Below are 27,026 nucleotides of genomic sequence, written 5' to 3' on the forward strand. Positions count from 1 at the left end.
ACTGGCACCATATGAAATCTCTTTGCTCCCAAACCCCTGAGGAGCTTCAGGGCTGCAGCTTCTAAAGCCACATGAACCCCAAAGGGACCCCAAAAGTCCCAAAATCACCCCACTTTTGGGACTTTTCCTTGCATCACTGTCCAAGGAGCTGTCATTGCCCTGATCTAAAGCTTCTCTGCCTCCCCTGGGCACCAGCAAATCCCCAGCCCCAATTCCAGTGTTCCCAGCATTCCACTACAAACTGGAGAATAAAACAAAATACCACCATAAATATGACAACTTTATTAAAATATACATATGAGTACAAATTAATGATTATATGGATAAAGTTCATTGTCTGTAAACAAATATATTAAAAAAGAGCACGTCTTTTTTGTGATATAAAGTGCAGTTATGTTTCCATATTATATACAATATGTCAGCATTGGGGGGCAGGTTGTAAGGACTATGAAACTAACATTTGATTATAAGATAAAATTCTCTGAAAAAGTATACACCTACATATTACAACAAAGGGCTTGAGTTAATTTAACGAAGGAGGATCAGCTTGCCACCACGTTAATTCATCTAACGAGAGCGTGCAGGTGTCGGGATAAATCAGGAGAGTGGCACCAAGCCCATTTTGCGAAGGGAAACTTGCACTTCCCAGAGTTCACACCTTCGCCTCGCCAACCCCAACCTTGCACCAAGGGAGGAAACCAAATGACAAGACCTTGGGTGTAGCTGGAGTCTGGGGGGAATCAAATATACACGACTTTATGTACAGCTCTGATCCCAGGGGGCTCCCAACGTCCAGCAGCGCCGTCCCTCTGCTCGGGACCAGGAGAGGAGTTCTGCTTCAGTGGGGGCACAAAAGCCAGGCCAAAAGCATCCTTGTCAGCAGCGTGTGGGACGTGTGGCTGAGTGGGAGGTGGAGCCCTGGCCAAGGCAGGCCGGCCCTAGGAGTGGGGCGCGCGGCAGGAGCGGCAGCAGGCTTTGCTGTAGTACCAGTGGCTGCACAGGTTCACCTTGATGGCCAAGGCACAGTTGGTTCCTGCCTGGTCCTGGCAGCTGTCGTCTTAGGGAGGGAAAACACAAGGCATGGCAAGGAAATGAAAAAGAAAAGAGTTGTGAGGTTGTGAGCTCATTTTCCCCCCCTACACAGCTCCAAACACGATGGGATGAGCAACAACATCATCCCAGCTGTGGCTGTCACCTCCCTGACATCCCCTGGAAGACACCATGGAGCTTCTCTGTAAGTATCATTGTCAACCTGGGCAAAGGCAGGAGCAGGCTGAGCTGTTCCTTCACACCTGGCCGGGTTTGGGGAGTTTCATTTGGTCCCAGCCCTGAAGCTCAATGTCTGCTGTAAAACAGAGCTGCCCAGGGGCTGCTGGAGCCACCACAGCACTGAGTTATCCCCAAGCCAAGGGCTTCCCCAGGCAGGGATTCACAATTTCTATCCCAAAGAGGCTATTTGAGAACAGGAAAGGGAATCCCTTTCACATCCAGAGTTAGGAGCAAGTGAGATGCTGGAGACAGGGATGAGGCCAGAGGCTGCTTCAACACTCTCCCAACTCCTTTCAGTGCAAGATTTTGCTTCAAACCCATAGGATTTATTCTTAAATATATGTTTGTTTGTTTGTTTTTTGTTTAAAATCCATAGGATGCGTGAAACCAGGCTGCTCCCAGGGCAAGGTGGCCATGAGGCAACTCCCAAGCTCCATGCCTCATCCCAGACCCCAAGGGAACGGGAAGCCGAGCTGAGCCAGGAGTTGGCCCCAAATCTGTCTCCCATTTTCATACTTTTCTTATTCCATTTCACACTGTCCTTATTCCCAAATCCTATTAAAGGATTAGAACTGCGTGTTTGCTAAAGATCACAGGGACTCAGAGCCAGCAGATGAGTCAGATAACGAGATAGTTACAAATCCCACAGGACACCTGAAGACCAAAAATCATTAAAATAATGTAACAGACGGAACTTCCTCAGCTCTAGCTGGAATCTTACAGGAGCAGCAGGCAAATCAGCTCTCCAAAGGCCCCTTTTATCTTCAGGTCAGAGCATGATTCTTCTGAGCTCTCCTCTTAATTTATCTCCAGAAAGAGCCAGTGCACAGCCCTGCCATGACTTGGGCACAGAGGGAGAGCTGTCCCCATACATCCTCCCTGGGATGATTATCCAAACAGGGGCAGTGGAAGGTAAGATGCTGGCGGTGCTGCTTGGAGGGATCCATGGGAAATCAAGGCTGTGGGGCAGTGGGGCTCACCTGGTGGCTCTGTGGGGCAGGGCTGGAGGTCACAGGTCTGTTTGCCCACCGGCTTCACCAGTGGGTCACAGCCCCGCACGATGTCCTTGCCTTGGTAGCACTTCACATCCCGCATCCTCACACCGATCCCACAGGTTTTTGTGCACTGGGGGACAGAGACAGGGGATGAGGCAAGACCCTGCCATCCCAGGGGACTGTGCTGAGCCAGAATCTGCTCATTGGAGAGGTTAGGGCAGGAGGAGAATGCTGCATCTCTATGCCACACAGTTGTCCCCTTGCTCTGTCTTTGCTGCCAGCACCATCAGCTTCTGCCCAGGGGCAGGTGGATGTGGCACTGACATCCTCCCTCCTCCTGCTGCCCTTCACAAGGGACCACAAACGAGCTGGCCCAGTCCAGGTGGTGCTTTGTAGAACATGGGTGGCCATGGAAGCCTCAGAGCAGCAGGAGTGGGGTTGTGGAGTCTCTGCTGGGCCCAGCACTCCCTGCCTGCTGCCCTTTGGATGCCTTGTGGAGCTGGGATTACAGCAGGGCTGCTTTGTCTGACTATGGGGCTTGCAAGACTAAACAAAATGAGGCTCCTGGAGCTGGGATCAGGGAGGCTGAACCCAGGAGGGCTTTCAGGAAGCCCACACTCCCTCAGCTTGGACTCTTGCTCACTGAACCCTGCCTGGTTTTGGGTTATGCAGGGTGATGGGGCATCATCCCATCACAGCATCCCCAAATTCTGCATCCCCAGGGCAGCCACCCCCAGCGCACCCCCAGCCACACTCCCAGGCACCAGGGGGAAAAAAATAAAGAAAATATAAAAAAGCCACAGCTAGCTCCAAACATCCCCTCTCAGTCCTGCTCTCCCTGAGCACAGACAGCCCCAGCTGCAGGGCATGGCAGGCTCTCTGCCCTCAGGGACCACATCCTGCAGAGCCTCACCCATCTCCTGGGGACCTGTGCTGCAAAGGGATGGGGCAGCACCCCCTCGGGGCTCCCTCCCCACTCACCTCGGACCAGGGTGTCGTGTACCACTTGAAGCAGGGCCGCTCAAAGCACGTGCTCTCCTCCACGGGCTTCTTGGCCACGTCACAGTCAACGGTGTTGCGGGTCTTGATCTTGCCATTGACAATCTCCAGGCAGAGCACGATCCTCTTCTTCACACCACGGCCACACGTGGTGTTGCACTGCAGGGTCACGAGCAGGGCCTCCTGAGAGCTGCACACCCCACCAGGACCCCTCTGAGGGCACCCCAAACCACAGGAGCTGCACACCCCAACACCCCACCCTGACCCCTCTGAGGGCACCCCAAACCACGGGAGCTGCACACCCCAACACCCCACCCTGACCCCTCCAAGGGCACCCCAAACCACGGGAGCTGCACATCCCAGCACCCCACCCTGACCCCTCTGAGGGCACCCCAAACCACGGGAGCTGCACACCCCAACACCCCACCCTGACCCCTCTGAGGGCACCCCAAACCACGGGAGCTGCACACCCCAGCACCCCACCCTGACCCCTCCAAGGGCACCCCAGACCACGGGAGCTGCACTTACCCGCTCCCAGTCCTGTGCCAGCCAGTGTGAGGGGCAGTTCTTGTCCCCGCAGGGGTGGATGGCCAGGGGCTTGGTGTCCAGGTTGCACTGGGACTCGGGCACCACGCGCCCGTCGCTGGTTTTGCAGTACACGTGCCGGATCATCCTGCCCTGCCCGCAGCCGCCGCTGCACTGCAACCACAGCGGGCACTCAGTGCTGGGGATCCATCCCTGGCCCGGGGATCCAAACCTGACCCTGGGATCCAAACCTGACCCAGGGATCCATCCCTGACCCAGGGATCCATCCCTGACCCAAGGATCCATCCCTGACCCGGGGATCCAAACCTGACCCGGGGATCCAAACCTGACCCGGGGATCTGTCACTGACCCAGGGATCTAAACCTGACCCAGGGATCCAAACCTGACCCGGGGATCTGTCACTGACCCAGGGATCTAAACATGACCCAGGGATCCATCCCTGACCCGGGGATCCATCCCTGACCCGGGGATCCATCCCCGACCCTGGGATCCATCCCTGACCCGGGGATCCATCCCTGACCCGGGGATCTGTGCCTGACCCAGGGATCCATCCCTGACCCGGGGATCTGTCCCTGACCCAGGGATCCATCCCCGACCCTGGGATCCATCCCTGACCCTGGGATCCATCCCTGACCCGGGGATCCATCCCTGACCGTTCCCACAACAGGGACAGAGCCCCCCCAGGGCTCAGCTGCCTCCCCACACCTGCCTTCCCCAAATTTCAGAGGGATTTTTGGGGCTCAGATTAAAACAGCCATGGGAAAGCTCAGCGGATCCTTCCTGCAGCCAACAGAGATTCCATCAACACAGAATCAGAGACTAGTTTGGGCTGGGAGAGACCTTAAAAATCATCTTGTTCCAACCCCTGCCATGAGCAGGGACACTTTCCACTAGCCCAGCCCATCCAACCTGGCCTTGGACACTTCCAGGGATGGGATATCCACAATTTCTCTTGGCAATCTGTGGCAGGGCTCAGCCCCAACACCCAGCATCTCTCAGGGCAGGCAAAAGGGGAAGCAAGCAGGGAACCCTGGGGTGGTTCCCAAAGAGGCCAAGGCAAAGGGGAACAAGGAGGTGGCTGCAAATACTCAGTCCCCAGTGCCCGGAGCAGCCGGGGCTCCCTGGCGCTTCCGTGGTTGCTCTTGCAGAGACTCTCAGTGTTTCCTAGCACTGCTGCTGCCATGGAAACTACTTATTTTTAGCTGATGTGAATGTATCAAAACCTGGGTAAAAATAGCTTGGGATGGAGGGGGTCTCTGGAGCAGAACTGTGCAGGAAGGGAAAAAGCTAGGGGGGAGGAAAAAATAAAAAAAAAGATAATAGAAAATAAGGGGGGAAGAAAAATAGGGAAAGGGGGGAAAGGAGGAAAGAGAAAAGGTAATGGGGGGAAAGGGAAAAGAGAAAGAGGGAAAGGGGAAAAGAAAAAAGGGAAAAGAGTTAAAAGGTTCAATTTCTGGGCATGGAGCATCAGCATTGCCAAGGAATGCTGTGCAGCAGACAGACAAGAGGATTTTGACACCCACTAAGGCCCTCAGCCTGATCTCTCAGGGTTTAACCCCTGCTGTACCACATCCCCCACAAGGCAGGAGCCCAGGGGGAAGCAACAGGATCCACTGGGATGCTGGATCACCCCCAGTGCCCGAGCCAGGCTGACTCAGGGTGGCAATGCTGGCAGAGGTGACACGGGGAGAGCCAGAGCAGTGGAATTCCTTGGAGGTCAGCTCCCAGCACAGGCTGCCCACAGGTTTGTTGGAGCTGGGACCTGCCAGGGATGATGAGCTCAACCCCAAAACCCTCAGCATCAGGGACAATCCGGGCTGTGCTGGGACACGATGGCCACTCAGGCAGGGTCTCACCGGTCCCCAGTCGGACACTGTCCACTGCCGGTCACACGGGGGCCCCGTGCAGTTCTTCTCGGCCAGGGGCCGGGCGCTGGCATCACAGAGCTTCTCCTCCTCCGAGCAGCGGATGTCCCTGATGACCACGCTCCGCTCCCCGCAGCGGGCCGGGCACTGGCACAGGGGACAGGGGCACAGCGTCAGCCAGGGCTCCACCACAGCATTGACATCTTCCCCCCAGCCCAGATTTTAAAAGCACACGTTGAAAATGCACGATTGGCTTCCCCAAACCCCCTCAACAGCTTCAGCTGCATCCTGCCCAAGTGCTGTGCTCTCCAACAGGTGATGCCAGAGCAGGGAAACTCAAGGCTCCAGGAATGCCTGCTCAGAGCTGAGCAGTTTTAGCTGTCACTTGCAGACAGGGTGAGATCTCCCTCACCTCCTTCCCAGGAACAGCCAGCTCCTTTCCATCTCTTGGAGAGTGTTTTCCCCCCCTGACTGCACGACTGAGATTTTTATGCTGTGGATAAATTTGGCACCGTGCAGCCCAGTGACATTATTTAGAACTGGATTTGAGTTACTACAGTCTCACACACACATTACATTTGCTCCATGCATAACGTAAAGCAGGGAAAAGTGTCAACAGCACAGGGCCCAGACACACCGTGCCGAGATGTTAATCCTCAGAGCCCTGAAATGTGCTTTTTTTAATGCCTATTTCCCCAGCCAACTTGGCACCCCAGCTCTGATGGGATCCAAAGCAGATTAGCTTTGCTGCTGGCTAAGAACAATCTACTCCAGCACTGTCTCAAGCAATCTGTCCCTGGCAAATGCTGGAGGAGAATACAGATTTCTGTAAAATAAACCACTCCAGTTTGCTATGCCGGACAAAATAATGCTCCAGCATGTGCTCAGGGAGCTCCTCTCTACCAGCTGGGAAAGTCAAAACATCCTGCACCACAAGGGAATGCACCAGCCCCTCTGTCAGCTCCAGGGAAATGATGCACACCGGCTTGCAGGGAAATGGAGATGTTTAAATTATGACTAAGAAGAGTTTTTGGGAGCTTCCCAGGAGGAAGAGCCATATTCCTCATGATGCAAACCATGGGGCAGGTTGGCACCCACAGAGAGCTTGGCTCAGAGCTCATCTGCTCTTGCTTAGATGAGGTCTGTGCTTGATTTGGGAAGAGGCACCCTGAGGAAGCAGCACTGGTTTGGTTGTTTCCATGAGTTTGTGTTTGTAAGGGATGTGCTGGAGCACTGTCCGTGCTTGGGAAGGAATTCAGGGACACAAACCCTCTCCACAGGTTTTCCCAAGCAAAGCAGTGGAAATCTGGAACAGGGGCAGCACTGTGCCTCCCCACACATCTGCCAGTGGCTTTGGGGACTGGCTAAAGGCACAGCTAGGGAAAGGTTTCATTCTGCATGTGATGCCGGGGAACTGGAGCTGAGGAAGGGACATTTTTAGGGATGTAATTGATGTGTGAGTTGGGATCACCTTCCTGGCATGTTGGATGTGAAGAGGTTGCCAAGGAAATACTGATGGGGAGATCTGAGCCGTGGGCTCCTGCCCTACCTGTGAGTGACCAATGGCAGCGGCATCCCATCCTAAACTGGAGCCAGAGCTTCATTTTAGGGGCAAAAATACTGATGCACATTGATCCCTGCACAGTGACTGCAGCCAGTGTATCCCGAGAGGCCGACGGCTGTGGCTGGCTACGGACAGGCATAAATGGGGAGAGGGGGAGAAGCCCAGGCAGGGGTGGGCAGGACTCACCTCGGACCACTCAGACATCTCCCACTGGGGCCCACAGGCCGGGTTCTTGCAGACCTTGCGCTCGTCGGGCCGGGCGATGTCGGCGGACTCGCACAGGTCGCTGTAGACGGAGCTGTCGAAGCCGGGGGAGATCATCTTCCAGCAGCGCACGATGCGGAACTGGAACCCCTCCCCGCACGTCCGCGAGCACTCGCTCCAGCTGCTCGTCTCCCACCTGGGCAGGGAACAGAGCCTGTCACCCTGCTGCAGCATCCCATGGGAAAGCCCTGCCTGCCCCTGGCTGCGCTGGGTGAGCTGGGGCTGCCCTGCCAACACACCAGAGCTTTTCCCAAGGGATGGGAGGCATCAGAATATATTGGGCTCACCCTGCAGACCCCAGCTCATGCCTGAAGGTGAAACCAGTCAGGAGGAAGGGCCTGGCCCAGTGTTCTCAGTGACAAGAGAGAGTTTGTCATTCCCCATCAGGCTTTTTGCCTGTGTTTGACCTCTCCTTTTTGCCTGCTTAGCTGAGGACATGCCATCCATCTCCCTGCAGATGCCAGCAATAATGCCACACAGAGCTGCCTGAGCCCCAGTGGGACACAGGCTCGTGTCCCACCATCAGTCTGACTCTGCTAAGCACATGTGACAGGCTGGAAGAGCTGGGATCTGCTCCGAGCACAGCCTGTCCTTCACTGCCACCCTGTCCTGAAAAGAGAAGAGCAGCTTGTAACCAAAGGAAAAAACCATAAAAAGTAAGTTTTTTTACAGTATTACTATACTATATCTATTATATTTATATATATATTTATTTTTATATATTATATTTATATATATTTATATATGTATATATGTATATTATATATATATTATTATGCAGTATTGCTATAATATTATAGCAATTAAAGAATGAGCTAAAAATCTGAATGGATCAGAATTCCCAGCTCCTCTGGAGGTCCCCCCTGGTTCCCACTGCTGCTGTTCTCCGACTGGGGGATCCCCAGCCCTGGCTGCCCCCAGCCCTCACAGCCCATATGTGGTTCCAGCAGCTGTAGGGACATTTGGAGATGGCATTTGGAGATGTCATCTAGAGGTGTCACCTAACTTCAGAAGAGAAATAAAACAAAGGTCTTCCCCATCCAGATCACGAAAAATTAACATTTTTTTTTTCTTTGGAAAGCCTTGCCAGCCCAAGCATCTTCCTGCCTGCCCAAGTGCTGGTGGCTTCCTTATGAGCTGCCAGTGCTCCCCAGCTGAAGTCACTGTAAATCACAGAGCAGCTCTTCTCCCTCACACTGCAAGCCCCTGGAGCTGGAACAGCACAGCCATAAGGAGGGACAGCGTTAGGAAAGACTGGTGGGAGAATCTAAGCACAAAAAGTACCCTAATGCTTGTTTTACAAAATGACAACAGAGATTCCAGCCCCGTGGTGCCCTCAGGGTGGGTGCATTCCCTGCAGCAGCACCATTCACCTCCCCAGCATTTTTCTTGCTTCAGTTGCAGCCTGCCCTGGCTCTCAGCCCTAACAGGAGAGTTTCCAGGAGATCTTCTACTCCATGTCCTACCTGTCCTCCTTCACAATCACCTGAGCACTCTCCAGGAGCCATCCCTGGTGATGGCATCCCTGGGCTCTTGTTTTGTCCTGTTCACACCATTCCAGGGTGTGGATCTCTGAGTTTACTCCTCCTTTTACTCCTCCCATAGTCTGACACCATCACAGTCACACAACAGAGTGCCCTGAGGTGGAAGGGATCCACGGGGCTCCAGGATCTGCACAGACACCCCAACAATGCCACCATGTCCCTGAGAACCATGTCCCAACACTCCTGGAGCTCTGTCAGCCTTGGGGCTGTGCCCATTCCCTGGGGAGCCTGAGCAGTGCCCAGCACCCTCTGGGGGAAGAACCTTTCCCTGATGTCCAACCTAAATCTTCTTGACACAGCTCCAGCCGTTCTGTGGGTGCTGACATTGGTCACTGGAGAGAGGAGATCAGTGCTGCCCCTCTATGACCCCTTGTCAGGAACTTGTAGGGTGCAATTAAATCTCTCCTCAGTCTCCTCTAGGCTGAACAAGCCAAGTGACCTCAGCTGCTCTTTGTATGGCCCCTCTACACCCTTCACCACCCTCACAGCCTTCCTTTATCCCTTTCCTCTCTGGTGGCACCCAAAACTTCACACAGGACTGGAGGAGAGGCTGCTCTGGCACAGACCAGAGTGGGACAATCCCCTCCCTCTGCCAGGCAGGGGTCTGTCCTGCCAAACCCCCTGTGACCTGCAAACCTCCCAGCCTCCACACCAGCACTGGGGCTGTCCAGGGCTGGGCAGTGTGGCTCTGGACAGCCTGGCTCCAGACAGCCTGGCTCCGGACTGTGGTCACTGTTTGGATTAAGAGCCACATCAGAAGGAAATCTTTCCAAAGGATTTCCAGCACAAGTTCCTCTCCACACCAGCTCTTTCCCCAACACAAGCAAACCTCAGTGATGTTTGGGATGCTGAAGGGATCACAGGGCTGGGCTTGTGGCACAGTTTGCAAGCCCAGCCCCTCCACCCAATTCACTCACACATTCTCCATGTGCCAGGCAGGGCAGGATGATCCTGCACTGCTCAAAGCTGGACTTGCTGGGAGCCCCAGGTGCCAGCTCTGCTGGGATTTATGGAAGTTTTAACCTGACAGCTTGAACTAAAGCACTCAGGAGGAGATTCTTGCTGCTTCCCAGATGGAATTAAGGGAGGAGGGATGGGAGCGCTAAGGGTCCCCTAAATCCATGGCAACCCTCCCCAAAAGACATCCAGGGCAGGGAAAGCACAGAGACTCCAGGAGTGCCCTGTGCAGGAGGTACCTTGGCTGGCACTCCCTCCCAGCACAGAACTCATGGATGGGCTCGGGCCGGGTCATGGCATCACAGTAGGTATCGTCCACCTCGATCCCATCATAGCGAACACACATGGCGTAAGTGGACATCACTCCTGGGGTCAAAGAGAACACACACACACAGCTTGGTGAGCTGGACAGCCAAACCCTCTTCTTGTTGTTGTTTTTCTGGTTTTAGCTGCATTTCTCAAAACTTCCTCCTGGTAGAAAGCAGTGAGTTGGAATTTCTGTTCTGTGGGATGGGAGGGAATATCACAGTGGCCACCCCACCAGTCTGAGCAGTGTGGTTGAGTTTGGCCAGCTCAGAGGAGGGCATGGCCACCCCTGCCAGGGCTTGCCACCAAAACCAATCTATGACTAACACATTTTTATAGGAAATACTCAGGGCCACGAGCCTGCTCAGCAGCTCCCACCCTGCCAGGCTGGTGAGTGGAGGCAACAGCAAATGGTCCCCAACCCACTCCATCTGCCCCCTCTCCCTGTGCTTTACACCCTCTTTGCACCAGGTGCTCCCCAGGTGCATCCAGAACTCCAGGCCAAGGCAGGGATCCTGGAGGTTTGGCAAGGAAAGCCCTGCCCTTCCTGCTCCCCCTCCAAAGGAGCAGCAGCCGGTGCTGTCAGAGCGAGACCTTTCCCCACACAGCCTCCCCTGCCAGAGTAAATGTTGGGAAGTCCATTCTGGGAGCTGGCTAGGGACCAGGAGGCTGCTCTGGCTACAGGTAACAAGAATTGCAGCTCTGGGGAACATATGGTTTACATGAAACTAAAAAAAGATCTACAGCTCTTGACATGGCCTTGCCTCTGCCATACGTCAGTGAGAAAAGGCAGCGAGGATGGAGAAATTTGAGTTAAACCTCTCTCGGCTTGCTGCAAACCAGGGCAGAGCAGGCTGGCCCAGCCAAGGGGGAAATCTGTCCAGAGGGGATCAAAGAAGTCAAAAATGTCCTAGAACATGTGGGTGATGGGATCTTGGGGAAAGGGACAGCTTGCAAAGCTCCTGCTGCCAGCATGAGGCTGCTGGACAAGAGCAAATGCTTAAAATGCAAAATCCTCGCATTTGATCTTTCAAGAGATGTCCCTGAGATTGTAAACTCCTCTCTCCCACTCCTTTCCCTCCTTTTAATTCCAGAAGCACTGCAGTTTCTGGATAATTTCAGGGCAGCACAGACAAGTGCACGACCCACACGCCTGATTCATCCCAAAGGATCAACAGGAGCCCCTCACCAAGGGGTGAGGGAGGAGGTCAGGTGCCTTGAAGCTTTTCAGGGGGAAAAAAGGAAGAATTTACGCAAAAAGAGTGAATTTCTGCCCTGAAGAATAGAGGCTCAGTCTCGATATCCCTGGCATCTCTGTCACTGTTCCAGATTTACACCCTCACAGCTGAGCTAAGGCTCCAGGGCAGAAGGAGTGGGAGAAACAAAACATAATCAAAAAGCCAAATGCTATTATGTTTCCTGCCAGAGCTGAACAATCTTTAAAATTTCTCTTTGCAGGGAAGCAGCTGAACTTTTCAAACCCCTTGAAGCTGTCAAAAAGGTGAGGAAGGGGACAAAAAAGGAGGCTCAGCACAGGTTTGGGGACCCTGCTGAGCCCCAGGGGGGACACAAAGTGATGGGAAGTGAAGGCAGCGCTCAGAGCTTCCCAAAGGGAGGGTGTTTGGGGGGATGATGGACACACTGGGCACCAACTCCTGGTCCTCAACTCCTGAGAGGTCAGTGGGCTTTGCATGCTCAGCCCCCAGCTCCTCTCCCCACCTTTGCACCCAGGCACAGCAGAGCTGGGGTGGTGCTAAAACAGGGCTCATGAGATCCCCTAAACATCACCAACTCCTTCCCATCCCTAACAGACATAAAATGGACTCACACACCAGGTGATTTCAGCAGGTTGTGCAGAATTTGGCTGCTTCTTTTAACTACCTGTGGTGCATGTAGAGCTGCAGGGTTCATGGGAGGAAAGCTTCCACCTGTACATGTCAGCAGCACTCACACCTTGGCCCTTTCTTAACAACTTCAATCTGTTTCTAGCGATAAGCAAACAAAACAAAACAAAACAAAAAAAAAAAAAAGAAAAAAATAAAAGAAAGAAACAAAACAAAACAAAAAAAAAAGGCATTTACAAGGCGAGCGGTGACAGCCCACGACAGACACACACATCTGGCTGCAGTTCGGTTGGGTTTGGGTTTGGGGGGGGATGTGCTTGGTTTGGCTTTGGTTGGGTTTGGTTGTTCTGATTTTTTGGGAGGTTCGTTTGTTTGAATCAATTTTTTATTTTTTTTAGTTTCACAACATACCTGTCCTGAGCCCCAAGTAGAATCCCCAGCCTGGTTAGAGGCAGAGCTTCCACTGTCTAGAAATAGAGAGAATGGGATAAAAATACCCACAAGTAGAAACAGTTCAGAATTTAACAAAGTTTGCATTTTCTGCTCAAATACACCTGGCCCTCGGCACACAGTGACTAAAGGTGCAGTATCTCCTCCCCTGCATCTCCAGGGCTGGGCAAACCCACTGGTGCTGCTCAGTGCAGCAGAGATTTTGGCTGCTCCAGTCTCCAAAAGCCAGCACAGGAGTTTCTGAGCTCGCCCCTCAAAGCCCACTGATTTTTGCCACTCTGTTTTTGGTCTGATTTATTTGGCTGGCTGTCAGGTGGGGAATTTGTATCTCTCAGTTCCACACTGTGCTCAAACACAGAATGCCACGGGGAGAGGAGTAACAGAGTCAGCCTGGGGTGAGAAAAAACATTTATCCAAGCAAGAATTGCAGCTGCTCCCTGTGCTGGGAGGGGGGAACACCTCAGGGATACTGCACCTTTACAACAAAAGGCTTCGGTTCTGTTCTCATACCTTTGTCCAAACCCTTGAAACAGCTACACTGGAATAGTGTACAAGGTTGTATCCTCACATCCAGTTGTCTCTGGCCTGGCAGGATATGCAGCTTGTATGATTTCTAGGCAGCAGAAGCTCTGAAATTGCCTTATTTAGTTGTTTGTAAGAAAAAGTTGTGGTCCATCTATCAAATCAACCTTTAAAAGGACACTGTTGAGAATCCAGCCATTTCCTTTCCAACCCACCCTCCTTACACCGCCAACACTGAGCTTCCAGAAGGATTAAAAACAACAATCTCATTTTCCCTGTTGATTTTGCCTCTGTCAGTTTGGCAAATGGTCACTTCCTGCACTTGAAATGGAAATGAAATTAATGTGACTTTTTTTTTTTTTTTTTTTGGTGGAAAAATAATAACCTCAGCTCATTATAACTAATGTTTTATCTGCCACAGCAGCTCTGCCTGGGGACCCACACCAGCTCCTGATCCCTGCCCTGTGCCACCAGCTGCCACCCAGCCAGGAGAGGGCTCACAAATGACACTTGTCATTAAAACATAGTCCACATCTGCTTTTTGTACTTTAATTTGCCTGGAAATGTTACCCATATCCTCCAGTCTATATCCTGCCCTCCAAGGCATGAAAGCAAACACCAAGTTATGCTGTGACCAGAACTCCTCTGTCTTGAAAAGGAGAAATTCTTCAAAATAAGCTTTATCCCACATCTGAGGACAGTAAATCTTTCAACAGTGTGCCTTTAGTGTATGTGGTCCTAAATAAAGAGCTTCTATGCATGACAAGGTCCCAGGGACAAGATCTTTCCAGAAGAATCAGAATTTGGGCACAGGGCATCATTCAGCTCATTTCCAGCAAAGACAAAACTGCCACTTTGTTCTCCTCTAAATGCAGACAGCAGCCCATTGTCCAACAAAACTGCGGGCATTTTCTCTTTTATTTTAATTTTCCTCTTTTTTTATGAGCTAAATAATAAAGTCATGCATTTGTTTCCCAAGCTTTTAATCTGCTTTTCAAGCAAGATACAGCACCAAAAATCAGCACCAGCCCCTCACCCTTAACTGAGCTCTGGGCTGCCCCTTTTCCCAAAACAGTTTTCACAGCAGAGGAATAACCCTGACAAATGCACACAAACACCACAGATCAGCATCCACAGTCCCTGGCTCCCATTTCTGTGTTTTATTTTGGTTTCTGTTTCTAAGCAAAGGGGCAAACTCGTGGTGCCTGCCACAGGCTCAGCCCTGGCTGCACACTGGGATAGAGAGCCTGGATCTGTCCCAGCACATCCCAGGAAGGTTTTAAAGCAGCACAAGAGCCACCAACCCTTCCATCCCAGTTGGATTTGTTTCTAGAGAGGAAATAGGACACTCCACACTGGTGCAAGGTGCTCCTGTAACTAGGTTCCTCCATCTACACTACAAGGCTTCAATAAGAAATAAACTCTCTACCTCAAACCAGCACTGTCCCACATGGACAGACTGGTTCCAGAGAGCTGAGCTTCCCTTGTTTGTTCACCAACAGGGAATGAAAATGAACAAAAGGCCACAATCCATCCCAAACTGATCTTGGGAAGGATTTGGGAGGTCTCAAGTCCAACCTCCTGCCCCAGAACTAGGCTGACCCCAATAACAGGCCAGGCCCACAGGGCCTTGTCCTTTCCCAATAATGGGAATCCCTCACTCTGCCTCACTCCAGAAAAAGAGATTTTCCTTGTGTCCTGTCCCTGTTTCCTCCAGCACAGTTCTGGCTGTCCCCTTCAGCTCCCCCCTTCCTGGTGGGACAACTCCAGTCCCCAGAGCTCAGGGCACACCAAACCCCACATCCCACTGTCAGTGTGGGCTTTATCCCACTGTGCTGGTGCCAGCAGGAGCATTCATCCTGACCTCAGGGGCTGAGCTGGAGCTCCTCATCCCTCATTCCCACCCCAGAGATCCAGGTTAGTGATCAGTGTTACAACAGCAACTGGGCTTGAGGAAATAAATGAGAAGTTGAGGGAAGTTATAAAGGCCTGGGAACAATCAGGCTGTGCTGACAAGTCCCACCCCACCCTCTGAAAGTGAGGTGCAAGCTGTTTTGCTGCCTTCTTCTCTTCCTCCCTCTTCTTTTTGTCTCCAAACAGAGGCACCCCAGCTGCCATCCCAAGTGAGGAGGATCATGGGTGGAACTCAACAGGGTGGGTGGAAAGGGGCCAGGACCAACTTCTGCTGCATTGGAACTGGGAGGAAGGGGCTGGGGAATGGGAGCAGGATGTCAAGAGAAGGCAAAAGGAAGGGGCTTCCTCATGGCCATGGCTCTGGCAAGAAGCTGTGACAGCAGGGAGCAAGGCCCCAGCTGGCAAACATCAGCATGGACTTCCTGACATGCCCACCAAGGGGGACATCGAGTTTTCCTCTTGCTTAAATGCTCTCCTGACTTCCTGCTCCCAAACCTCTGGCCCTTCCTTCCAAATTAACCCCCAAGAGAACATTTTCCCCATCCCCCCCACCTCCACTTACCTCCTGCTTCCAAAGAGATGGAAACCATGCATTGAGCACTATAGAGGGCTATTACGAGTCGAGAACAGCAATAAATTGCATTCACTGTAATTAAAGGCACGTCTCCTACCTTGCTTTGTGGGTTCTGTTCCCCTGAGGGCTGCTCATGCTGACGGTGACGTTGGAGAGCGGTGTCTCTGCAGAGGTGTTGGTGGCTTTGCCGTTGCTCAGCTCCATGAAGGTGCTGTTGACCGAGTAGGTGAGGAGGCCGTCGCTGTCCTCGTAGTCCACGTAGAGGCTGTCAATGGGTGACCCCAGTGAGTTGGTTGGGTCTCCCTGGGAGAAGATGCTGTTCATGGTCATGTTGAGCAGCAGCTCCTTGGAGTCCGCCGTCTTGCCCAGCAGCTTGTCCGTGATGGCGTTCTCCAAAAGGAACTCCCTGGAGCTGAGCCTGGCCTCGAGGTCTCTGTCATCATGGTCTGTCTGGTAAGTAGACCTGGTTACGTTTGAATCTAGATTGGAGCCAACACAGGGGGGAAACCACAGTGACAACCACAAAATGCATCGAGGCTGGGAGGGAAAAGCAGCCCGGAGCAGCGGGGACACGCCGGAGCCTGAGCAGCCACAGGGCGGGAGAGAGGCAGGGGATGGGTTCTGGGGAAGGGGAATTCATGGGGTTCTCAAGGGTGTGCAGCTTTGGGGGGGCTTATCCTGCTAGGGTGTGGCCAGAGGGGAGCTCAGGACCCACCAGCACTGCCCAAAGCAATAGCAGAGGTGAAAGGAAGGTGCCCTCCTGGCCCCACAGCCCATGCAGCCATGCTGGGAAGGCACCCCAGGCACTTTGGGGGTGAGATGCCCAAGGGACTCAAATGGGAAGGAGTTGCTGAGGGCTTTGGAGGGGTGGGAGGTGACGGGAGATGATGTGATGGGGAGTTTTGTGCACCCAGGCCTCCCTCCTGTCCTTGGCATGAGGCAAAGCACAGCAGGGCACCAGCGGGGAGATCTCACCCAGTGTCCACCCCCCACACGCCCCCACCAGAAACCAGAATCTGAAGGGCAAAGAGGATTTGTGAGCAGAGATGTTTTAAAGAACTTTCCAAGGTTTCCAAAACACAAACCAACAGAACCACCAGAGGTAGAAACAGAGCATTTCTCAACAAGAGCTCTGAGAAGCAGAACATTGAGGCCCAAGTCTCCTTACCTTGGGGTTGTTTGCCCTTCAGTTTTGGCTCACAGTCAATTGTTTCTGCTCTTTCATAGACCTCATTGGTTTCCTGACCTTTGCTCAAGTTTAAATCTTCCTCCGTGTCCTGCCTTCCAAACACCTGGTTCTCCAAGTCTATCCTTTCCCTGGAGATTTTCCCAAAATAGGTTGCATTGTGCTGGATAAAGCCCAATGGCACATCTCCATCCAACTCTCGGCTCTCCTCGCTCTCCGACTCAGAGAAGGTGTAGTAGATGGGCTGTAGATTTTTTGAGTGTGGCTTCCTCAGGAGAGTGTACTCAAATGTGATGGATGGGTTCTTGCCATTTTGATTCCAGACCTGGCAAAGAAATCAAGTCATTAGCGGGTGCAGGGGATTTGTGGCATGCAAAGCATGGGATTCATCTTGGACCTGACAGCTGGGGAGCATCTGTTTTGATAATTCCAGTCTGGTTTTCCTTCACAGTGCCAACTTCTTCCTGCTGGAGACCAGCACCCTTTTCCAAGGGTTATTTGGCAGTGCTGCTGTGGGGATTAACTCCAGTTCAGGAGCCACAGGTCACACTTCCTCCTCGGCCACTGAGTGACCAGAGGTTTGGGACAGCCACTTCACAAGACAAGACAAGTGGCTTGCTAAGACACTTTTTGTGGCTTTATGAGGAGCACACCCTCCCCTGCAGCTGATACACCCCACTGGGGCTGGGGACTCCCAGCTGAGGCAACCTCACATGGTCTAATGCTTTTTAAGCACCCAAGCAACGCTTCCCCTTCCAGAGGAGCCTGGGGCTACCTGGAAGATGTTAGGAGCTGGGCTCTGGCTGGCTGCCCAGAAGAAAATTAATGGACTTTTCTCCAAATACCTGGTTTTACATGGTTTGCTTTCGAGAAAGAATTGGGGTTTAAGTTTTATGCACTTGTCTAAGCTCTCTGGCCCAGTCTCTTATTTTTGCTTTTCCTGCCAGGTAACTCAGCTAAAAATGCCAAGGAGCAGAAGAGAAATCCCCTCACAGTGTCTGAGGCATCTTCTCCCTGGAGAGAGGAGCTACCAAGCCCACATTCACTGCTCACAGCCCTGCCTGAATCCAAGAGCACTGACACAAGTGAAGTAGGGTTGGGTAAGGAGCTGCTCCCACTCCCCTCCTCATGTGAAACCATGGCAGGGCTCTGCTCCCAGGCTCACCCCTTCCTCAATCCAAGGTGGATTTTCTCTTTCCCATCATGAGAACATGAGAAGTCAAAGCTCACCATTATGTTCAGCCCTTGATTTGTGGGTCCCTGGGCAACAATGTACTCGATCCCAGTCTCGTAGACATCCATGGGCCGGCGGTACTTGAACACCGTGCCTGCAATGTTGAAGTTCTTTGGACTGTCCACTTTATAGTTGCCATTGAAGAAATAGTACCCAGCTTCATCAGCCACAGCTTCAAAGGAGAGAGAACAGTCAGTGCTGCCACATGCAAGGGCAAAGCTCTGGATACTGGTTTGTTCAGGGGGCAAAGTCAGAGTGTCACAGCAATACAACGAGATTCTCCTTCATGGCAATGCATTGCTCATCTGTTTGCAACACACACAATGTGAGGACATGCCCAGGGTTCTGGGCCACGTGTCTCTCCACATTTCAAACCCCTGGGTTTGTGGCTCACACTCACCCCTGGCTCCTGTCACCCCTTGGCACCAGCCCAGCAGGAACACACTGGCCAAGGGCAGGAGCTTCCTCCTTGGGAGCTGATGTCCCCTGGGCCAGCAGTGGCCCAAGACAGGTCACCCTGAGCTAGCCCAGGGACTGGTAAAGCACATGCAGCCTTTTTCATCCATAGAATCATCCTACAATGGTTTGCATTGGAAGGGACCTTGGAGCTCATCTGACTTTTGCCACGGGCAGGGACACCTTCCACTGGACCAAGCTGCTCAAAATCCCATCCAGCCTGGCCTTGAACACTTCCAGCGATGGGACAGCCACCTTACAGAAGGCAAGAGCCTCTGAGGCAGCAAATGTGCTTTTCTTTGGTAAGTCTGGATTTTTCCACACTGCTCCTGAGCAGCTCTGTCACCTCATGGGTGTGTGGTCACCAACACTTCAGCAAGGCCACGTGTAGGTCACATCCCCTTGGTGCTGTTGTCACTGCACATTCCCCAGGCAGGGGAATATTCAGGGGATCACAAGAGAGGTGAAGTCACATCTGTGATCCAGCACCAGGGCGTCTGCCACACCCCACTGAAATCCCAACAATATTCACCAACATTTTCTGCTTTAAAGCAATCAAAGCATTGACAAACATAGCCCAGGTGCTCAGACTGCAGAGAGGAGCAACACCCTGGCTCGGACAGCAGGGTTGGATCTACATTGCCTACGGATTTAACTCATGTCTGCAACAAGCAGACTCGCTGATCCTTGTGGGTCCCTTCCAACTCAGGATATTCTGTGATTCTATGACAAAACTGCATCCAGCTCCACATTGGAAAAAGCATTATCCAGCATAGGCATGCATCCTAGGGAAGTACCAAGAGGTTATACACACCCAGAACATCTGCAGACTTTTTCCGTTCCACTATCTGGATATCCCTGGCTCCGGCGGGAATGTGCGTTACCAGGGAATAGCCTACGGGAAACTACGGATTAATGAAAGGATCTTTGTAACCAGTGGTCTGAGCGAAGCCCTCCTCAGGCAGAATCTATCTAACACACAGGCCTGGACCCACATTTTTAATGAGCTATGGGTTAAAAAGCCCCAACCCTTCATGTTTTAGGCTGCAAACAGGAGCTTATTGGTAATAGGAAAGAAAAATGTGCGAGTTGTGTCCTGGTTTATGGAGGAAAAACACATCCAAGGGGGAAAGGATTAAATTCTTACATGCACAAATATCATGTTTATCTAAATTGGTGTAAGAAGAGACATCTGCAGATGGTTTTATTAGCTAGGGAGGCTGTTGTGTGGTTGAGTACTGATCCCTGCATTAACCAGTGCTCCCAAAACCCCAGCAGGAGATGGGAGCTGGTTTCTCCTCTGGCTCCCCTCTGCTTAGCACCAGACAGGAGATGGGACAGGACAAATCCTCCCACAGCACTAAAGTTCCTGCAGTTTGCTCCATCTCACAGAGCATTAATCATAATTCCTGAATTAGATTGTTATATTTAGGACATGTAGGTTCAGCTGCTTTACATCACAGTGATTTTTGAAATCCTGGTCTTTCAAGATATTGTTGCTTCCTGTTATTACAAATCGTTTATTTCCAGTCTTACTGGGTCATGAGTGTCCTGTTTTTGGCTAAATGACTAAAAAAGACTAAAATAGATACCAGCCTCTTGCATAACCCTTTTGCACCACTCATCAGAGACCTCTGGTTTCTCACAAATACCACGCAAATTTCCTGTTTTGTTTTGTTTTAAAGAAGCTTTTCTCTGCCCAGAATCACAGGCGGCATTAACACACATAGAACACGTGGGAAAAACTGAAGCTGGGCAGTTGGTAAGACCTGAAAGCAATTTACCAAAAAAAAAGAGTCCATTCTAAACCCAACCCTCTCAACTCAAGCCCTCAGTCCCCAAAGCCTTACCAAGATGAGAATTTCCTTTCCGGTAACTGCCGGTTACGTGGGTGCAGCTGCTCCCATCTCCTTGGCAAACTCCACATTTATCCAAGGTGTGGGTGGAGAAAAGAATGCCATCACAGCCAATGGGCTGAAAAATGCACAGACAGAGTGCTGAGGGTCAGGCAAACGTCGCACCCATTGCGATTCTCTGAATGCTACTAACAATATTTTTGCTATAATGTTTAACAACCTCACATTTTCCAGACACGCAAACCCCTCGGAAATCCGTGTATTTGCAGGATGTTCCATCCCTGGCCTGAACCATTAACTGTCTCTGACCATCCACAGTGGTGCAATGAAGGTCACAAGGCTTGCTAGAAATGTGAACATAGTCATCTAAGGGGAAAGGATATAAAGAGAGATTCAAAAACAGCAGAAACACCACAACTTTCATCCTACCCAAGGCAGTGAATCTCTGCCAAGCTAAACAACAGCAGAACAACTGCAGAGCAGTGAGGGTTCAGAAGCTGCCATCTCTTGTGGGCAGACAGGACATGGCACTTGGACAGTGGGACAGGCTTTGCACAGCCTGGCAGGAAGAGATGCCCCAGGGATGCCAGGGGCAGCACAGCACCAGCCCAGGGCAGGCACTGAGGCAGCAGCAGCACTGCTTTGTGCAAACACTCATATGTTACACAAAAACGTGCATGTTCACGTAGCAACACTTACACACGAGTTAAATTTACAGATATATTGTTGGAAATGCACATGTAAGACTATATTCAAAACCATAGCAACTCAGAGCACTTTGTAATCTATAACTTTTCCATAAACATTCACCCAAAATGGACTTAATTCGCTCTTTGCTTTCTGCACACAACAACTGGCTGGCAGCACCCACCAGCACAATAATCCCACATTTTATAATATCCACAAGAAGCAGATGACAAACTCGTATTTGCATCAGAACACCAATGCCAAGTGTTTGTCTCCCCCAACTCTTGAGCAGTCAGAGACCCACTGGCCTGCACACTCAAGCAAGGCAGCATCAGTGTCAAAACATTCTGCTGCAAATTCCCCAGGAGCCACAGGAATGCCTGCTTAAACACAAAACAATCCCTGCAACGTCTCTGGTGAGTCAGCTTGAACAGCAGATGTGTTAAAGGAAATTGTCACCTTCAAGGGACAAAAGCCACCAAGGAGAAATGGCTCATGGGCCAAGTTCTGCCTTGCTGACCCTGCCAAGGCTGGCAAGCCAGGGCCTTGGTACACAGGGAAATTATTTCAATAAAGATAATTGTTCTTGAGTATGTACAGAGACCCCTCAAACAAAGTTGCAGGATATCCCATCTCTATTTTTAGGCACCCAAACATGAATCTGAAGAACCAGAGCTCAGGAGCCTCCTCAGGAGAAGGGTCCTGGCTTCCCAGTAGCTCTAAAGCTCATCCATGGCTTGTGTTTAATGCTTGATTTTGATGGGAGTTCAGTGCCTAAAAGTTCAATAAAATCTCCGTTTCAGAGTCCCGAGTTGTTTCTGCAGTTCTGGCTCACTCCAGATGACCAAAGTGACCGGCTGCATCTCAGTGACATTGGACAGAGCACCCAGAGGGCGTGGGAGAGACCAAATATCACTGAAAACAGCAGAGCCAGCAATGGCCCTGGCTCAAAGGACACTTGTCTGGGTGAGCCTGACAGTTCCTGCCACACAGCCCATCACCCCCTGCTCCCACATCCTCCTGCAGCCTCTGCTCCCTGGGAGCTGTGACCAACACAGGCTACAGACATTAATTCATGTTGCTATTTCATTTTCAAGCTACCCTGCAGCTGCCAAACAAGCCTTTGAACTCGGGAGACAGCTGATTGTGCCTCTGAAAAACCACTTTAAGACAGCAAAGGAGGAGCCTTCCTGCGGGCTGTAGCATCATAACTATCAAAATATTTGGCTGAGCATTATGAAGCATACAAAGAATGTCTTGTTACCAGGATATAAAGGTTTCCATTGATACGTTCTGCCATTATACACATGGGAGTTAAATGATGAGCACTGCTCCTCTCGAAAGCTCCTTCCGTTCACAGGGCACTCCTAGAATGGGATACATTAAAATCCTGAGGGAAACAAAGTGCGGGAGAGGTTTCTGGCACATCACCACCAGCTGTTTCTATCACCTTCCCCAGCCAGGGCCACATCCTCCTCCTCCTCCTCTTCCTCCCCCCACTGCAGGAACCCCCAGGGAACTGTTCCCAGAGCCACTCTCTGGTTTTTATGGCAAAATGCCCAAAGACCAGACACTGGTGATGGGCACCAAAGAAGGGAACCCCCAGCTGCTGGGAGGGGCAGCAGGGAGACAGCTACAATTCAAAGGGTGTCCCCTCTCCAAGGGACCCAGAAATGCCACACTTGACTTTCCACACAGAGTGTTCCCAACAAGACAAAGGATATCCTTACTTGCACTTTGCAGAGCTGGTATCTTTTGGATGTTCCAGTGCAAGTTTTATTAGCCAGCCCACTCACTGACTTCCTTCTGAATAAAGAAATGGTGGTTAGACAGGGACATAAATAGTTTTCCCTTGTTTAAATAATTTACTCTCTGCCTCTGCAAGGTCAGTGTCCCCACAGCAGAGCCACACAGAGGTCTGTCAGTCTCCCTGGAGCTGGTAGCAAAGATCTCTTTGGTGGTCTCAAAGGTGGCTTTGTCACCTGCATCATCAACAATTCCAGGAGGTATCATGGGATGAGGGCCTGGGGACAAGGTTGACAAATTGGCTTTTGGCAACCCCACTGTCCAGAGAGGGAAGAGCCAGGCACAAAGCAGATGGAATCAGTGGGTCCCCAACCAGCTCTGCACCAGGGGGTCCTCGCTGCTGTGCCCCAAAACCTCGAGAACAGGCTCAGTCTGTGTGTGCTGCCCCTCTGCACCAACCCCTGCTGGAGAAACTGCAGGGCCAGCACAGGAATCACTCCTGGCAGGGATAGCAAAAGCTCAGATCACCTCCTGCTCAAGCAGGGCTTGCCAGACACATTTCCATCAGAGCTTTTCTCTGAGTGGTGTCCTTTTGGGTCAGCCAGCCGCAGAGCCCCTCCCCAGCCCATGGGTGCTGTACCTCTGCCTCAGGCAGTGCCTCTCCTGGGATTTGACACCTCCTCCACAGGTCCTGGTGCACGCTGTCCACTTGGTCCACTCTCCCCACCAGTAAGCAGTGACATCTGACCCCTCCTCCAGGCTGTTGGATGTCTGTGTCAGGTCCTGCTGGGAGCACAGGGGAGGGAAGAGAAGCAGGAGTCACATCCAAACTTCACAGCCTGTGTGGGGACACCGAGGGCACCCCTCCCCTCCCAGCCTGCCCCACTCAACCCAGGCATTGCCTTCTCCAGCTGAGGTCAAGCCTGAGGTTTCCATCCCTGAATTCTTGCAATTGTGTTTTCATTACAAAATTGGAATGAAGTGGCAATATTTGGGATTCCTCAGGAAAGGAAATTCTCATTGTTTCACTCAGTTGGCAAAACTGAGCTCCCAAACAACCCTAAACTCTCCGAAACTTTTGGTGCTCTCTGACTCTCGCTCCACAGAGAATTCAGGGAGCTGGAGCTGCAGCTGAAAGCTCCACTGGAAGCTTCAACAAACCCTTGCAGAAGCCGTCTGCAGCAGGAGAGGGGGTCAGGGGGTGCCAGCAGGGTGAAGGACCCTGTGTGCTCCCTTTGCAAGCACAGGTTTGTCACTTCAGGGGGGTCCCTGACACCCCCACCACCCACACCCTGTTGTGACCATGCATCAGAGGGCAAAGGAACGGCAAATATTGCATGCAAAGTAAATGAAAGCTCCAGCCACTGCAGAGAGCAAGGAGTGATGCTCACCCAAGAGCAGGGCATGGCCCTCCAGAGCCCTTGAAATGCTCTGTGAATGCTCTTAGCCATGGAAGGTACAACTAAGGTTGAGCCCAGACTGAAGGGCAAGTCAGAAGTCCTCACAATTTTTGGAGACCTGGTACGAGCATAGAGCAGCTCTGCAAGCACAAGGGATTCCCATCCCAGACACCAGAGCAGTTTAAAGCCCAGAGACCCCCAAAAATGTGATACTCTTACCTGAGCTATGACAAAGACAACGTTGCCCACGAGAAGAAGGGCCAGGGTGCCTTTCAGCTGCAACTGAGCACTGATGGAGATGCTGCTCCACCTCCACTTGGATATCTTCATCCTAGAAAGTAACCAAACACTGCACTAAGCACAGCTCCCAGCCAGCCCCATGACCAGCAGCAGGGGCTGCTGTGCCTGGGTTCCACAGCTTTGCTGCAGCATTCCTGCTCAGCTCGGTGACACCGACCACCAGTGACCGGAGCCTGAAGTTTTAATTAATTAATAGAAGCATTGACATGGTACAGGTTTACTTCCCAGCTCAGTTTTTATCTGTCAAACCACAGCTTTGCACTGGTTTCCAGTGGCTGCACCTGACACTGCTCCAAGGCTGCCTTGGAAGAGAGCCTGGTTTACACCAAAGCAAGCGCTGCACAGTGAGTAGCCAGAAGTGTTCCTGGATCTATAAAAGCAGTGCATTTAAATATCCCCATTTACAGGACTGCTCCTGGAAGAATGAGGTGGAAGGCTTCAAAAACAAAAAAATGCAATTAACCATTATTCCTCCTTTTTTCATTTATTCCACTCCAATTCCCCTCGGTTCCCAGGGAAGATGTCTGTTCTTATAGAAAAGACACGACCCACAATTAAAGAGCAGAAATGAAGTATCCCAAGTGTCAGCCTTTCATCTCTTTCTCCATCTGCCTCATGAAAGAGAATAACCCAGAATGGCATTTTCTTAAATAAAACCCAGCTCAAAACCACAATAGGTTTTATTGTGAACCCCCCTGCAAGAGGCAGAAAGGAGCAGGTTTCAGGAAATCATGCTTCCAGGCAATCAAAGCAGATCGTGTCTGTAAGGAAACAGAAAGAAAAAATATCCTCCCCTAAGCTAATTTCCCTTGAAAAGCAGCTAGACACTATCTTTGGGAAGCAGGGGGGTGGGAGAGGTGCTGCTCCTGGGGAGAGAGGGCAGGACTGCAGACCTGCAATATAAAGAACTTCTTTCCTACTCATTTTTGTTGTGGTTTTTATCCTCCTTACAAAGGTTTTTGTAGCAGTTTTGAAATCACAGAATTGCCAGCAATACCAGCCCTGCTTTGCTGTCTGGCTTAGAAAAATTACCAGAGGGCTTCCAGGTCCCCAAATCCGCTCTGCAATCTCCCCGGGGGAGAGGTCCAGCATGCTAAAGAGACTTTCCAAGAGGCAGATCCATTGATTAATGGGAGCCCAGAGCGCTTGGCCGGGGATCCCGTGGACAGGTGGCTGAGCCTTGCCTTACACTTGGTTCTCATTAAGGCTCCCAGACACTCCTGACTCGAAGCCAATACCAGAGCGCGCTCGGAGTTTATCCTACAGGCGCTCGGGGCTGCGTGGTTCAATGAAGGGAAAATTGAGAAAGGGGGGCGGGATGTCTCCGAGCAGCATCGAGGAGCCGGTTCCGGGGTAGCCCCGCACGGGCGATGCGGGATGGGGATGCGGGGATGCGAGGCTGGGATGCGGGGATGCGGGATGGGGATGCGGGATGCGGGATGCGAGATGCGGGATGGGGATCCGGGGATGCGGGATGGGGATGGGGATGCGGGGATGCGGGATGGGGATGCGGGGATGCGGGGCTGGGATGCGGGGATGCGGGATGGGGATGCGGGGATGCGGGGCTGGGATGCGGGGCTCCATCTCCGCGGAGCGGGCAGCGGGGAAGGGTCCGGCGGGGAGCGATCCTCCTGGGGCCGGGATGGGACGGGACAGGACGGGACGGGACAGGACAGGACGGGACGGGACGGGACGGGACAGGACAGGACGGGCCGTACCTGGAGGTGGCGGGGCCGGGCAGGACGATGCTCCGGGGCCGGGCAGGACGATGCTCCGGGGCCGGGCGGGAGCGGCGGCGGCGGCTCGGAGCGGAGCGGAGCAGCGGCGGCCCCAGACGCTCCCTCCTCCCTCCTTCTCCCTCTCCGACTTCAAAGGGCAGCCAAAAGCGCCGGGGCTTCCAGCGAGGAGGAGCCGCCGCAGTGGCTCCCCCCAGCCCGCGCCGGCCGCTCTTATAGCGGAGACGGGGGGAGGCAGGGGGGAGAGCGGGCGGAATTCACACCTCTCGGCCCGGGATGCCCCCACCCCGGTTAACCCCTCGCCTCCCCCGGCGCCGGCCCGCGGCCGCCAGCCGGTTTCCTGAGGCGAGCCCGGGGGGGCACAGGCGGGGGGAGCCCGCACCGCACGCATGCGTTCCCGCTGCTCCACGCATTGCCGGGCCCCCCCGGAGGATGCTGAGCTCCCCCCGCTCCCCGGGGACCCTCTGCAGCGTGCTCTGCTTCCCCCCACCCCACGGAGGATGCTGAGCTTTCCCCCCTCCCCGGGCACTCCTTGGGAGGATGATGCGCTCCCTCCCCGGGACCCGCTGCGCTTCCCTACCCCCGGCACCCCCCGGAGGATGCTGCTCTCCCCTCCTCGGGCCGCAGAGCTTTCCCCACCCCATCACCAAAAAACTCCCGGTACCCTCTCGGGCATTGTGCAGCCGCATCCTGCCTCTGGGATGGCAGGGGAAATGGCTGGGTACAGTCTGCCAGGCTTTTAATTTCACTTGCTGCTTCAAAATGAACCAAATCCTCGAGGTCCTGAGCTTTTGGGGCCGTTTGGTACAGCT

At 52.5% G+C, this 27,026-nt stretch overlaps 1 protein-coding gene across 4 annotated transcripts; it reads right to left on the bottom strand.

Moving 5' to 3' along the window:
- Positions 1-269: 269 nt before the first annotated feature.
- On the bottom strand, positions 270-26,460 carry ADAMTSL2 (ADAMTS like 2). 4 transcript variants are annotated; one of them, XM_058853274.1, is made up of 19 exons: positions 26,197-26,460; positions 24,398-24,509; positions 23,419-23,561; positions 22,763-22,838; positions 22,297-22,399; positions 20,566-20,711; positions 20,340-20,463; positions 19,304-19,384; positions 18,030-18,205; positions 16,860-17,124; positions 15,711-16,092; positions 12,191-12,294; positions 10,243-10,369; positions 7,425-7,638; positions 5,666-5,821; positions 3,792-3,962; positions 3,246-3,422; positions 2,250-2,394; positions 270-1,057 (listed from the first exon to the last, which is right to left on the bottom strand). In XM_058853274.1, exons 2-19 carry the CDS (start codon positions 24,506-24,508, stop codon positions 939-941), a joined length of 2,820 nt encoding a protein of 939 aa, XP_058709257.1. In that variant the 5' UTR covers position 24,509; positions 26,197-26,460; the 3' UTR covers positions 270-938. The 4 variants fall into 4 exon arrangements, with proteins under 4 accessions (XP_058709257.1, XP_058709256.1, XP_058709258.1 ...); XM_058853273.1 differs by having other exon boundaries at positions 16,782-17,124; XM_058853275.1 differs by lacking the exons at positions 10,243-10,369; positions 12,191-12,294 and having other exon boundaries at positions 16,782-17,124.
- Between the last annotated feature and the right edge of the window lie 566 nt (positions 26,461-27,026).

The sequence above is a fragment of the Poecile atricapillus genome, chromosome 20 (assembly GCF_030490865.1).
Source record: "Poecile atricapillus isolate bPoeAtr1 chromosome 20, bPoeAtr1.hap1, whole genome shotgun sequence".
NCBI lineage: Eukaryota > Metazoa > Chordata > Aves > Passeriformes > Paridae > Poecile > Poecile atricapillus.